A 14,355-nucleotide genomic window follows, 5' to 3' on the forward strand; every position below is an offset into this window, starting at 1 on the left:
CTATTGTACCACTAACAAATTCCCTGTGGGTTTAGACCACTTCGCAGGGCCTTCCCTCTCTCATTCTCTCCCTCCACCATGTCTGTGTCGTCTTTGTACAGTTATTTACACGCTGCCTCCTCTCCTGGGCTCTCCTTTCTTTGTGTCTCTAGCACTTAGCACAGTGCAGGACATAATGAGCCTTTAAGAAGTGCTTGTAGCCTTGAATTACTCCAATACTTAATCCCTCTGGCCCCTAGTTCACTATAAGATTTGTTTTATCTTTTCACAATTAGGACCTCACTGCTACATAGCAGCCTTTTGGTCTTCTCTGATCGATTATGTTCTGTTACCCAGAGCAGCTCTTCCTGAATCCCCTTCCTTGGACCCCCGTCTGGATCATCTTTTCTATATTCTCTTTCTTGGTGATCCTGTCAGTTCTCATGGGTTTATCTAATGAATATATAGAGGAGCCAGGTGGCCCAGTAGATTGAGAGCCAGGCCTACAGTCAGAAGACCTGAGTTCAAATCTGGCCTCAGATGCTTCCTAGCTGTGCGTCTCTGGACAAGTCACTTAACCCTATGTGCCTCAGTTTCCTCACCTGTCAAATGAGCTGGAGAAGGAAATGGCAAATCGCTCTGGTGTCTCTGTTAAGAAAACCCCAAATGGGGTCACGAAGAGTCAGACACAACTGCAATAACTAAACAAGAGTTCTTTGTGTACGTGCAGGCCCATGCACCACCTCCTCCAGATGTCCTCATTTCCGTTAAGGACATTATCACCCATCCTTCTAGTTACCAACCTTCTAGACGTCTTTGTTTCCTCACTCACCCCCATGCTCCCTCGCCATTCCTTGCCAAGCCTCCCCAGTTCTGCCTTCACATGGCCTGCCCTCTTCCCTAATTCACCTTTCACCTATATTTTTGTACAGACTTGGGTAGTTTCCTGGCTTCTAGACTCGCCTTTTCCCATTCCAGTAACCAAATAGCCAGAAACTGATATTCTTAAAACACAAGACTGACCATTTCCCTCCCCCTGCTTGAGGTTCCCTACTTCCGGTCGGGGCGGCAGGCATGTCGTCACGGCCGCGTCGTTGGGCCAGCTCTTCGTTCCTGTTTTAAGGGGCAGGAAGACGTCTGTGAAGTCGAACGTTTTTTAGAACAGAAGGCCGAACGCCGGCTTATTCCGCAGGGGGACGGGGATGGTAGAATATGGAGAAAGGAGCAGTGAGGAAAAGGAATGGGGAAAAAGAAGCCTCCTCTAGCCGGCGCTCTGCTGCTTTATTTTGAGCCTCCCCCAAACCCCGGGGGCACGTGCTCTTCTCCCTGTTTGAGCCCAGTTCTGACTCCAGAGCTAGCGCTGGGGACACTGTGGCGCCACCTCGCGGCCAGTGCAGTCAGCGTCCGAGGCTGGCCCCGCAGCTGCGGGAGGCTGCAAGCTGGAGTGGAGTTCTGTGGAGGCTGGGGCATGGGAGGCGGCCCACCTTCAGGTCCCTCCCACTAGGCTCCCCCTCGACCCCGCCCATGGGTGCCCCCAGATAGCGGAGGTTGGTCCCCTCCGGCCTCGGCCTCCTCGGAGCAGCCTGGGCCGAGCTCATCACTCGGGCCATCGGCCGCCCGCTACGCGGGGCCCCTCTCTGTGCTGAGGTGAGACCACCTCCAGTGTGCACACCCCTTCCTCCATCCTCGGGAAGCCTCCCGGGCATTCCTCCTGCAGCCGTCCCTTTTGTGGCTACTTCTCAACAAGGCCCTCCTCCGGCCTCAACATTCACTTGGGTTGGGGGGTTCTGTCCCCGGGCTCTCGGATTGTATCTCCTCGGCCACCCGCTCGCTGCCTTCTCTTCCTGACCTCGGCATCTCCCCAGTGCCCATAGGCACGGCCAAGCTGAACTCCTCCTTCAGGCGCCCCCACATGCCAGCTTGCTGCCTCCTTACTCCAACCCATCCGCCATTGAGCTCCCGGGATGCTCCTGAAGCCCTGGCCTTGTCGCCCCCAACGCAGGAAACGGAAGGTCGCCTCCCCCCACCCTCAAATGAAAAGGCCCCGGCGTTCAAAGTCCTCCACAACCTGTAGCCAGGCTGGCCTCCGGACTTACAGCCCTCCCCTTCCCCTTCCCTTGCTGTGCCCATCCCGTGAGCTGACCTCTCCATCGCAGTCTGACCACTTCTGGAATCCCGCCATGTTCCCACTGAATCCTGGGGCCCCTCTGCGGACTCTTCCCTATTTCCCGTGCCTAGCTTGCCTTCCATAACCCTTTGCACGTCGCCTCAAGCTTCCGTTAGCCTGGGAGCCCCGAGAGCAGGAGCCCTACCCGAGCATGCAGCACCGCCAGAGGTTTAATAAACGCTTAATGATGGAGGGCCTCCACCGCAAGGGTCTGTCCGCCCTCCGTCGTCATGGTCTCTATTCAGGAATCTTGCATGATCCCAGCATATATAGAGAAGACTCCTTTTTTTTAAGAGAAACTTCAAGACTCCGTTTTGTACCAGAAATCAAATGCTTTCTAACAGACCAGTAAACACAATGAGATCTTTTATTCTCTCTACCTTTCATGGACAAAGGTCTCACAGATAGAATACCAAAAATTAACATTTATAAATGATCTGCAACTATACAAAATGCTTAACATTTTGGGCCTTTTTCCAGAATTCTGTTAGAGAAACAAAGGCTAAGGATCATTTTACAGTCTTGTTTCATGGGTTACCGGGGCCAGAAATTTTACCTTAAAGTGATCAGATTACTGGTCTCCATACTCAATGAGCCTGATCTTTAGAAACAGTCTATTTTGGCAGGACCATACTTGCAGGCTTAGCTTCTGCTGGCCTGGCCTCCAAGAACTTGGGGTCACCTCCACGTCACCATATGGAGGTGGCTTCATTTAAAATTTTAAAAATTTAGGATGAAAATAATCAACTCTGGAACATTTTGTAGTTTTCCAAGTGTTTCATGTACACATTCCATTTGATCCTCATCTGGAAGTTTAAAACAGATCCGCTAAAGGATGTCACAAAGCTTAAATACAAAGCCCGTTGAAGGCCTAAAGGACTCTGGAACAGCCTGCTTGACGATTAATCAAATGAAATGAGGCCCTTATCGGACCTCACTCCTGGTGGCTGAGATGGGGTCTATTAGTCATCAAGGAAAGTTACAAGAACTCCACAGACCTGTCTGCAGGCAAATCAAAGGAGTTGGGCAAGATCAGGCTGGAAAGGGCTGCAGGAGCCTGACCTGTAGGACGCAGTGGTGTCCAAAGACCGAGGAGAAGAACCCAGACTCTTGACTCCGCGTGCATGTGAACTAAGTCTGGGGCCAGAGAGGGGCGTGAAGCCTTGAACTAAATTTGAGTACCAACACTAGGAAGTTTTCCTGATTGCTGTGTGCATTCTCTCACTAGAGGAGACCGCCTCTCTTTCTTGCATGGAGGTGAGGCGTATGACTCTTGTTTAGTTGTTTTCCAGTGTGAGTTACCTTGCTGTTGTTGGGGTTTTTAAACATACCAGTCTATCTGTGCTTTCTGCGTGGTCTATGAATAGAAAGAGGATGGAAGCTTTTCCAGAGGCGAGTGACACTCTGGTTCAATATAACTGTCAAAGCTTAAACCTCTGGTTTCTAACCAATCAGAAGGAAATGACCCTAGGAACACACCGAGAGGAAGGAGAGAAAAGATAGAAAATTAAAGCCCTCCCTTTCCTAAATATAAACATTCCATTTAGAGAACTGGAATCTGCTCCCTTTCATAAATTATTTAAAGGTAAAATTAAGTTCCTCTTGTGTCTGAGTTACTAAAATTCTGAATTAGAATCTACTTGGTGAAGTTTTGTTGGGTTGTAACAGCTAATTGTTGCCCCTTTGCTGTGAGGCTGAAGGGAAAAGCACCTGAGGGAGCAGGATCCTACTTGACACTAGGGATCTCGGGTGACCTCATTAGGAGGTTACACCCACTTTTGAGTATGCCAGCAAGTTGATATCCTTTGAAAGAGGGAAGGGTCACATCTAAGGAGACGTCAGCCATTCCCACTCACAGTCCCTCCCTGGCCTTCTCCAAACCAGACTTCTGAGAGCTGCCAAAACACGAAGGCCCAGGTTGGCCCTTCATTCAGGTCCCCTATCAACCCCGGCGTACGGGACACGGACAGCTTCCAGAGTCTTAACTTCAACCTACCATTCCAGCCTTATTTCCTAATACTCCAGATTCCAGCCAAATTGGACTTTTGGCCATTTCTTGGCATCTGCCTCCCATTTCATGCTTTCTTCCCCCCCTCCTTAGCTAGAACAGACTCCAGATGTCCACCATCCCTGATCGTTGACATCTTTTTCTTTTACAGCCAATTGCTATTTGTTCTCGGCTATCTTCTCTTCTCCTATTAGGCCGGCCAGTCTAGGTGGCAAAAGACCCCAGAGGAGAGATGGAAGACAGCCCAAACCAAACTAGCAATGCGATTTGGCCACTCTCTCCCCTCAGACTTAGCCCAAAGGCACAGACCCGCCCCCAAACGAGGCTAGTGCTTAAAGCCGTCTCCAAACAACTGTCACAGTCAGGGCAGGAAGGCCAACCTGGCCAAACCCCACAGTATTTCCTTAGACTATTCCAGGACCTTGATCCCAAGAACACTTTCAGCCCATAGTTCTCATTCTGGGAAGCAACCTGGGCAAAGATGAAGCCTGGAAAAGAAAGTCCTGGCCTTTGGGAGTCAAGGGCCAAATGGGTCAACATCAGACACCCACTTTTATCAATGGAAATGACATTGAAGGCATTACTGTCTGCTTTTCCACACCTTAAAGACCTCTGTCTGACTTGAAGCTGAAGCCTTCCACATGTGTGTCTCCAACCCTGTTCTGCACCTGGCAGTAAGTGCTTCGTAAATTCTTCATTCATTCATTCCGATTCCCATCAGTTAGAAAATACGTCCTTCTTCTCCTATACATTTCTCAGCCTCTCCGTGGTGTTCAGACCTTTCTCCCTAAATCCTTGTTGCTACCTTAGTTTTTTCTTTTTCTTATCGCTGACATTTAGCACATATTTAGTCCCTTTCATTTTAAATACAACCAGCAGCACATTATAGAAAACCCCCTAAACTAGAAGTCGGTCAGGTTTTTATCCCACAGCCACCTGTGAATTGTGTAACTTTGAGAAAGTTACAGTTGACACTCCCCAAGTCTCCTTTTCATAGTAAACTTCTAAAAAAAGCTCTACTTGTTGCTCTGCCTCTTTCCTTCTCAACCCCTTGAAAGCTGCTTTTTTCCCCAGGCACTTTTAACTCCTCAATCCAATGTTGCCAATGAGCTCTTAAACCCCCAAATTGTTGCTCAGGCCTCTAAAGCCATACCTTCTGCCTTAGAATCGATAGCATCAATTCTAAGGCCTAAGAGCAGCTGGGGATAGGCAATTGAGATTAAGTGACTTGCCCAGGTTCACACAGCTCGGAAGTATCTGAGGTCAGATTTGAACCCAGGATCGCCTAGCTGTCCCTCAATTCCCATTCTTCTTGGCTCCTCTCATTCTAAACATTCTTTAGAACCCCCGGGATTCTGTTCTGCTTGGTTCTCTTCCTGTCTCACACTGGGCCATCTTGATGTGCTTTGTCTGCTGGGCATCCCTTTTACATGGATCTTTTCCTGGGCTCTTCCTCTTATTTCTTTGTTCTTTGATGGATTCTCAATTCCCATAGATTCCACTATGATCTCTATTGGCATAATCAGCCCAGAGTTCCTGCCCTTCATCTTCTACTGCCTGAAGACTATGCCATTCTCCCATCGGAAAAAACATCAACCACTAGCCACATACAAGGGGGAAAAAAGCCAGGAAAAGGTATTGAGCAGAAGGTGCTCAAAAAAGCCAAAAGCTGAAGGAGCCAGCGCAGAGGCAGACACATGAGAGGCCGCAGAGCTGCAAGATGAACCAAGTAAAACGAGATAAGGAAGGCGAGCGGAGCTCTGGGTACTAAGAGCGCTGCTGTTTGATAAGGTTACCAGAGTCCCTGGGATAGACAGTGTGGTTGGAAAGCTGCTGAGCCAAGTGACATGGTTGGACTTGGTGTGAGGAAGGATTGAGCTCAAATCCTGCCTCCGTCACCTAGTAGCTGTGTTTCTCCATCTAAAATGGGGATTAATAGCACCAACCTCATGAGGTTATTGAGATGATCAAATAATGTCCGATGCTTCACGGACCTTCAAGTCTGATTACAAGTAGTAATTCAGTCTCATATCTCTTCACAATAACACAGAAATGAACATCTTTCGTATATAATGATCACAAAATTGATTTACATAAAATAAACATGATTGCTTTATGTTTACATTTAAATTGCATTTCTGTACAAATAATACTATAAAGATATATTTAAAATTTCAGTAATTTAACCATCTTTCCAACTTCAGTCATTTTATTAAGTACCTACTATGTGCCAGGCACTGTGCTAAATATTGAAGATACAAAGGAAGGCAAAAAACAGCCTGCTCTCAAAAAGCTCACATCCTAAGTCAACCTGCAAACAATTATGTACAAATGAGACATAAACCAGATAAATTAGGGCTAGTTTCTTAAGGAATGCGATAAGACTAAGAACTAGAAAAAAAAACTTCTTGTCTTGCACAGACTTACAAAAAAAATACTCCAAGATAAATTAATTCCCTTTTCCACTAAACTTTTTTTAAAAAAAAAAGACAATATTGCAATAGCCCAGGCAAGAGGTGAATGAGCGCCTGAACCAAAACAGTAGCTGTGTGAATGAAGAGAAGAGGTAGTACCTGAGAGATGCTGTAAAAGTAGAAACAAGATTGAGTATAACTAGATATATGGAGGAAGACGATTTTGGGAGGATGACCATATATCCTCATGGGAAAGCATACCCATCAGATTGGCCAAGATGACAAAAATGGAAAATGACAAACCCTGGAGGGGAGCAGGTACACTCATACATTGTTGATGAAGTAATGTATATTGTCTGCCATTCTGGGAAATTCTTTGGAACTATGCCTTAAAAGTTACTATGTTCTTCATTCCTGTGGAACTCTACTAGGACTGTACCCAAGAAGGGGAAAAGGACCCACACATGCATAACTATTTATAGTACTTTTTTCTTCCACAGTGAAAATGGTTTTGAAAACTTAGAAAGGTGTCCATTAGGAGGAATGGCTGAACAGATTATGGAATATGAATGTAATGGAATACCACTGCAGCATAAGAAATGGGGAAAGGGACAGTTTTCAGAGAAACCTGTAAAGATTTGTATAAACTGATGCAGAGGGAAATGAGCAGAACAAGGTGAACAATTCCACAACAAAAAACTAAAAGACATAAAAATATAGGATCAGTGTAATGTCTGGAACAACTCCAACAGTCCAGTGATAAAACAGACTTTTGGGATAATCAATGAGAACATTTTTTTTGCTTGACTGTGCATTTGTGTTATGAGGGCTTTTTTCTTCTTTTTTCCCTCCTAATTAGAGGGAAGGAAAAAGATTTATGTCTAAAAAATAAATTATAGGAAGGTTAGGAAGAGATTAGGTTTGGGGGTAAAGAGTTCTGATATGAACATGTGGAGTTTGAGGTACTTAAAAGACAAATGCTGATGTAAAACTCTAGCACCTGAGAGACTGAGTTGGATATATAGATCTGGGAATCATCCGTGTAGAGATAATTGAACCCATGAGAACTGAACTCACCAAGTGAAAAATAGCATCAAGGGGAAAGGGCCCAAGACAGCTGTGGGGGCCCAATATGGTTACTAATCATGACGTGAAGAACCAGCTAGGGAAACTGAGGAGTAGTGGAACAGCTAGGAAAACCAAGAACAATGTTTTAAAAACTCAAGAAGTAATCCAGTGTCAAATGCTGAAGAAAAAGGCCTTTTGATTTGGCAATAATCATTAACTTTGGAGAACAGTTACAAGTTACAACAGAGATTGTTTCTAAGAGACAGAAAGGAAAGTAGCATGTAGCTTCCTTGAGTTTTTCCATTAATGATTTAGTGAACATTTATTAAGTGCCAAGTGCTGGGAAGGAGAGATGTGACTTACTTATATAGGAGTTGGAAATAAGAGTCTGCCAGAGTGAGGGAAAAACATGCACATGTCTGCAGTGATGAAAGAACAGGTGAGTAATCAAGAGATTCATCAGGGTGTGATCAACAAGCAATAGGACAAGGGAGAGGAAAGAAAAATGTAACCAGTGTGCAGGGTCAGTGGCCAGAAAAGAAAAGAGGTGGAGGGGACTGGAAGTCACAGTGAGGATAAAGATCTTAAGGCATAAGGAAATACAGAATGAAAGTTATGAAAATGAAACACTGCTAAAAGACAGAGGATATGACCACCTGCATAGTGGAGATGGAATAAGTTGTGGGAAGTAAGATTAAGGAGAAAACATCAACATGTACTGATGATGGAAGGCAAGAGTCAGAATAAGAAAAAGGGCGAGGTGAGCACTAAATCCATCAAAAGAAAAGAAAGATTTCCTAGTGGTAGGAGCTAAATTAGGTAGTAAATGGAGAGAGCACCTGATGGCAGTGCCTGGCATATAGCACAAATGCTTGACAGATAAAGTTTAATGCGTTGCTAAAAAATTTTACTCCCTATATGGAGTAGAGGGGGAAAAAATCTGGTTTTTCAGCAAGTTAATTCTGGGGATATTTAATTTGGAGAAGAAATTAAAAAACATATGAAGAGTTAACCAAAAAGGAATCAAGATTTGTTCTGCTTGGCCAAGAAGACAGAACTAGGAAAAGAAATTGGGCCGGGAGGCAACTTTATTCTTGAGGCAACAATAACAGTGTCCATAAATGAAAATGGGGTGCCTCAGAAGGTAGTCGATTCCTCCTTACTGGAGATCTTCAAGCAAAGGCTGGATAACCACTTGTCAAGTAGAGGATTCTTTTCAGGTAGAGGCTGGACTAGATGGCCTTTGAGTTCCTTTCCAATTCAGACTTTGTAATTCTGTGGAAAGAAATCAAGGGAAAGAGTCAAAGAAAGGCCCACATACAGAAATCTGTTCAGTTACAAGAAAAACCTGTTCAGTGCAAAGAAGAAAAAGCACGGTCAGGGTTTAACATCTAGAGTTAATCTTTAAAGAGTTTGTTGAACTTTACAGCCTGTAACATTAAGGGATTTAGCATATTTTTAACCTAGCTGGGGTCCCTTTAGCCTACTGGAAATCTAGGTTTTTTCATTTCATTTTTGTGGCTAATTTGCTGCATATATTGATCTTTTTATTGATTTCCCAAGACTCCCTCCTCCCACAGCACCCAAGAAAATTTCCTTGCTCTCCTTCAGCCAGTATGGCATGACTTGCTTAATTCCAGGACATGCAGTAGAACTTGCCTCTCAAGCCATGTTCCTATTATTCTTCTCTAATGCTAACCATTCTCACTTTGCATTCTCTCCATATATTTATCTTTCTATGCATTCCACCAAGGATTATTCCTCAGTCTTCTGTTTGTGTGTATATTTGCCCTGGATGAATTCATTGCCTTCCACAGCTTTTACACTTTTTACAGCTAAGTTGTCCGTATTTGCTGCTTCATTTCTCTTTTTCGGATGACCCCTAAATCTTTACCTCTAGTTTCCATTTCAAATTCACCCCCCACAATTTAAATGTCTTACCATCACCCTAATTTTAACATACTCTTTCTAGTCTTTCATCCATAAAAGGTGGCTAAATTAATGTTCCTAAAACGTGTGTCAAACGTATCTCTAAGAGACTTCATTCAGCCTGGCCTGGCATTTCAAACTTCCTTGCTCCCTTTGTAGTAAGGTACTACATGTACCTTTTATTTATTTTTATTCATGTTGTATCTCCCAGTAGAATATAAGCTTCTCAGAGGGCAGGAACCATCTTCTTATTCCTAGTACTTGACAGCACTTTGCACTTAATGTTGAGACAACGAAATTGAAAACTTTCTCCACACATGCAAAAAAAAAAGAAAACAAAAAACTACCTTTCATTGCCACAAAAAGTATCATTACATTCCCAGTCACACAACCCAGAGGGAAAAACCTTTTTTTTTTTGTCCCTATAGCTTATTAACCATAACTATACACATCCGTCCCTTTCTATTCCTATGGCCGGCATCCTAACTAGTCTTCCCTACACCGAGGGCCAATCCTGTGAACCACCAGAGTAATGTAAAATGGGGTCAACTCTCCTACTCCAAACATCACTGCTTAAAGGATGAAGCCTCACCTCTCAAGGCAAGCCAATCTTATAATAAACCCCCAAAACAGGATCCACTATATACTATAGAGAACACAATCTTTATGTATTTCTTCTGTATTTGAACCTTTTCATCCCTCTTCTACCATTCAGGTCAAATAAATACCTACTCCAATACCAGTTTGTTTTTTTCCCCATATTAGCAAATTGCCGCTTTTTGACACTACTGAAAAGCAAATGTATTTTATGGTAGTGATACACATTGTTACCACTAGGTGGTGATAGTGATTGCCTTTAAACATACACATACAGCATACATATATGCATCCAGTCAACCATGGATTAGCTTCGTCCATGCACTTTTGACCACCAGCTCTTTAATGCGACATTTAGCACTGGCCACTTTGGCTTTTGGGAAACGTTAGAAATATCTCCTTCCAGTGGGTGTATCAGATAGTCCACTCAGCAGCAAGTCCTGTGGCCCAGGAGTCTGCTGTGACCTTGGGGAAGTCACTTAGCAGACCCTGGCCCTCCCTTTCCTCATGTCAAAAAGGACCTTGATGGCAAGATCTCTAAGGTCTGTTCCAGAGCTTACAAGGTTCATAAATAAGTAAAACAGCAAAGAATAGTATATAGAGAGTGTAGTGTACAGACACTCTTTTAAGTTGTAACTGGCACTCAACACCTATTTGATGTTCCTACACGGGATGAAGCACACATGCACATGCATGCGCGCACATACGCATACACACAGTAAAAGAGACAGGTTCCAGCTCTGGCTCAGTGACCTGGGAAGAAAATCTCTGAACCTTCGTTTCAACAAAAATAAAATGTTCCCTGCTTACTTACAAAGTTATTGGAAGTCAAATGAGAGTCCAATGCTTTGTAAATGCCAAAGCAAAAACTAGATTAGAAAACAGGACCAGTGTGCCCATTTTCCTATTCAATTCGCAGTTATTCCATTATTTCTCTCTTTATATCATCTTTGTCACAATGATCCACATGCAAGTTTTAAATGAAAATATGTGGGGTTTGTTCTTACAGCTCCTTTGAAGAATATGAAGCAGACGAACCTGTACCTTCCTCTGAAATTGGAAACAAAGGGGACAAAACAGTCATCTCAAGCCTTTCGGAGAAATGTGGAAAGCTTCACTCAGTAGACGAAGAGTAGCTGCCAATATCAGTGAAGCTGGGACACATTCTATAAGTTTATTTCCTCATGGAAAGATATTGTGTATACTGCCACTTAAAATCTTTCGTGTCTGTAAAATGTACAATTGCACTGGATTAACTTAAAATGGTTTTTGTGCAATAGTCAAAATGCACATTCTAACTTGGGGCTTTTCCAGTTTCCTTCACAACTATCAATTTTCCTTAATGCAATACATGGAAACCGAATAGAATTCTTACATCATCACTAAAAAAGATGTCAGTTGCATGCCCTTTAATATAGTAGGGACTATTCTGCACCTAAACAAGTGCTCAAAAACATGAGGCAACATCTAGCATTTCACCATGTCCCTATATGGGTTCACTCACAAAAAAAAAAAAAAATCTAGTCCAACTAAGGCATGGAAATTAAACCCCAGGATTGTGTGAAATGACTCAAATCTACTTGGCCCCTGAGTGTGTGTTCAGATATTTCAAAAAGATTTCTTTTGGTTATACATATATGTGTGTGTGTGGACTAGAGTAAAGATCAGCTTACTCAATTGTTGTAGTTTTATAATAAGCCAAATGAATAAAATTACTTCATCCTCAGGTGTTATGAACTACTAGAAATTACAACTCTCCTTTCAAGCTAGGTAAATTTCTTTCCCTAAGGCCATTCATTAACTGAAATTAAGTGAAATCTCATAGTACCTATAATTTCCAAACACAAGTACAGGAGTCTGACTCCTTGAGAGCAATCTCAATATATGAACCTACAAACACAATTATGTCTGTTGAGAAAAAATGGGAATTGTTGAATTCACTTAACAGAAACTTTGTTACCCAAAATCTCCTTAACCACCATTGGGAGGGGGGGGGACACTACTTGGAAAAAATCAGGAAATTGAATCCTTTCAACATGAATCCATTTTAACCCCAACCCACTTTGTCAAATCTCTGAATTGGACTTTATTTAACAGGAAAATATAAACTGTCATAAAGAAAAGCAAACTTGTACTTGCCCCCAATGGAGGCAAAGAAATTCTCCATGACACCAAATTCAGTTTTACCTTGAAAGTAACCAAAAAATGGACAGCATACATATAAAGAATGATGAAAACGTGGAATATGTAGAAAGCCACAGATAAATTGTAAGATACCTTCTGCAAAAGTATCTTTTGTCCTAAAATTTTTGCTGAAACTGCTAGTGATAACCAAACTTGGTTTGTTTCCCCCACTTTCACTATCCCTCCCTTAGGGAAGTGTCAAATGAACAATGAAATAATAAGCATGGGCAAACAGAAAAGATGACAAGGAAAATTCAGAAAATGTTATCTGTCATTGAGCCTTTGAATATAATCAGCAGAGTTCCTGAGGATACTTACTTCAAAAGTGAGGATTCCAGTTCCTTTCCTTTAGTTGCTTTACCCTTCATGACTAGAAAGACTTTTCATTTCAGTTCAAAAGAGAAATCACATTAACAAAGTCTTACTTCCAAGTCAGAAGCAACTCAAGAATAGAACTAACAGTGTTAGAAAACACAAACCTGTGGCAACCTGAACACTAGATTAAGGTTCTTTTCCCAATAGTTGCATTTACCTAAATTTCTCAAGTTTTTCCAGAAGCAGCAACTGTTTTTGATCTTGCATGGTATGATAAAGGGCAATACTGATTTTTTCTAGGAATTAAAATGAATGTAGTATATAGCTGATCTGACATTCATAATGGCCTGTACTGTTTCATTTAGTCTCAGGAAAGAACAAAAATTTAAAACTCAGTTCTGTATTTTAAAATAATACAGGCTGGGTTTATTTTTTGCCTTTGTTTGCCCTATTTTGTTTGACTTTGCTTCTCCACTAAATTCCCCATGCTCTTAATATATAATTTGTGGGTAATTCTGCAAGTAAATACACAACCACCAATGCCATCAAAAAGTGACAAAAAACAATTTTAAAATTAAATTTTGAGGTATAAAATTTATAAAGCACTCGGGCATATTTTTTACATCTATGAACTCATTTAACATAAAAAAAAAGAAATGTATATAACTGGGATAGCTGTTTTGACTACCTGCTACAGAATTGTGCTGATTAATTTCGATTACCCTCCAGAACTAGCAACAGCACATCACAATTACCCAATAAATCTTAATGGATGATTCTTTCCATGTTATTTATTATGGTCTTAAAACTATGCAACACAAAATAGACTTCAGTAACATAGCACTAACTGCTATGCAACAAATAAATACAATTTTATGGCTTTTTTCCATGTATCTTATCCCATTTCATTGTATAATATTTGAATAGTGTTTACAGTGGCGCTTATAAGATATAATCAATTAAATTGAGTGACTTGTGCAGACCTGGATAATTGGTGGGGGGGGGGGGGATGGATGGGAGGGGCGCATGGTTTTATTTTTGATTCACTTTGTTTTTCCCCTTTTTGAAAACCAAATAAAGGAATATTCAAAGATGAATCTTGTTTACCAAAGTACCCATGAACTGTCTGAATGAGAAGTAACTTTAGAGGTCATCTAAGAATAACCTATACTTGCCTTTATCTCTTGACCAATATCCCTGGGTCTACTGAAACCTCTGCTGATGGGGACTCAATACCTACCCTCCACTGGGACAGTCTGTTCCTCTTTGGGATGCCTCTACTGATAGAGCATTTTTCCTTATATTTAGGCAAAAAGGTGGTTTCCCTGGAACTTGCATCAATCATAAATAGCTCTGTCCTCTGGATCTAAACCAAACAAGACGCCTTCCTTCTATGTCAGCCAAGTGCAGATGTCATGTATTCACATCATTTCCAAGGTTGGCAAAAGCATATCATCTAAATTGCTAATGAGAAGGCTGACAGAGCTGGTGACCACATCCTATAGGTACTCCTGGGAAATGTTTGTTCAGTCTAAGGATTCCCTCCTTCACCAAAGTTCTTTTGGATTTTGAATCCTAACTATTCTTCCATCTGGCCAACAATCTCTCCAATACCTTGCTGAAATTCAGTTCAGTTTAGATTTGGTTTCCCTTGATCCTGTTAGTCAAACTAAACTACCAATAAGAATGAATGG

General features: G+C 42.3%; 1 protein-coding gene across 5 annotated transcripts in view; it reads left to right on the forward strand.

Moving 5' to 3' along the window:
* The window catches only part of PPP2R3A (protein phosphatase 2 regulatory subunit B''alpha), a 227,019-nt gene extending 213,261 nt beyond the window's left edge, over positions 1 to 13,758 (forward strand). For all 5 annotated transcript variants that reach the window (XM_056793650.1, XM_001364818.4, XM_007493913.3 and 2 more), the window contains one exon: positions 11,172 to 13,758. In XM_056793650.1, the coding sequence (XP_056649628.1) occupies positions 11,172 to 11,298 (127 nt within the window). In that variant the 3' untranslated portion in view covers positions 11,299 to 13,758. The remainder of the gene's footprint in view (positions 1 to 11,171) is intronic.
* The last annotated feature ends 597 nt before the right edge of the window (positions 13,759 to 14,355 follow it).

Source organism: Monodelphis domestica, chromosome 4 (assembly GCF_027887165.1).
Source record: "Monodelphis domestica isolate mMonDom1 chromosome 4, mMonDom1.pri, whole genome shotgun sequence".
NCBI classification, from domain to species: domain Eukaryota; kingdom Metazoa; phylum Chordata; class Mammalia; order Didelphimorphia; family Didelphidae; genus Monodelphis; species Monodelphis domestica.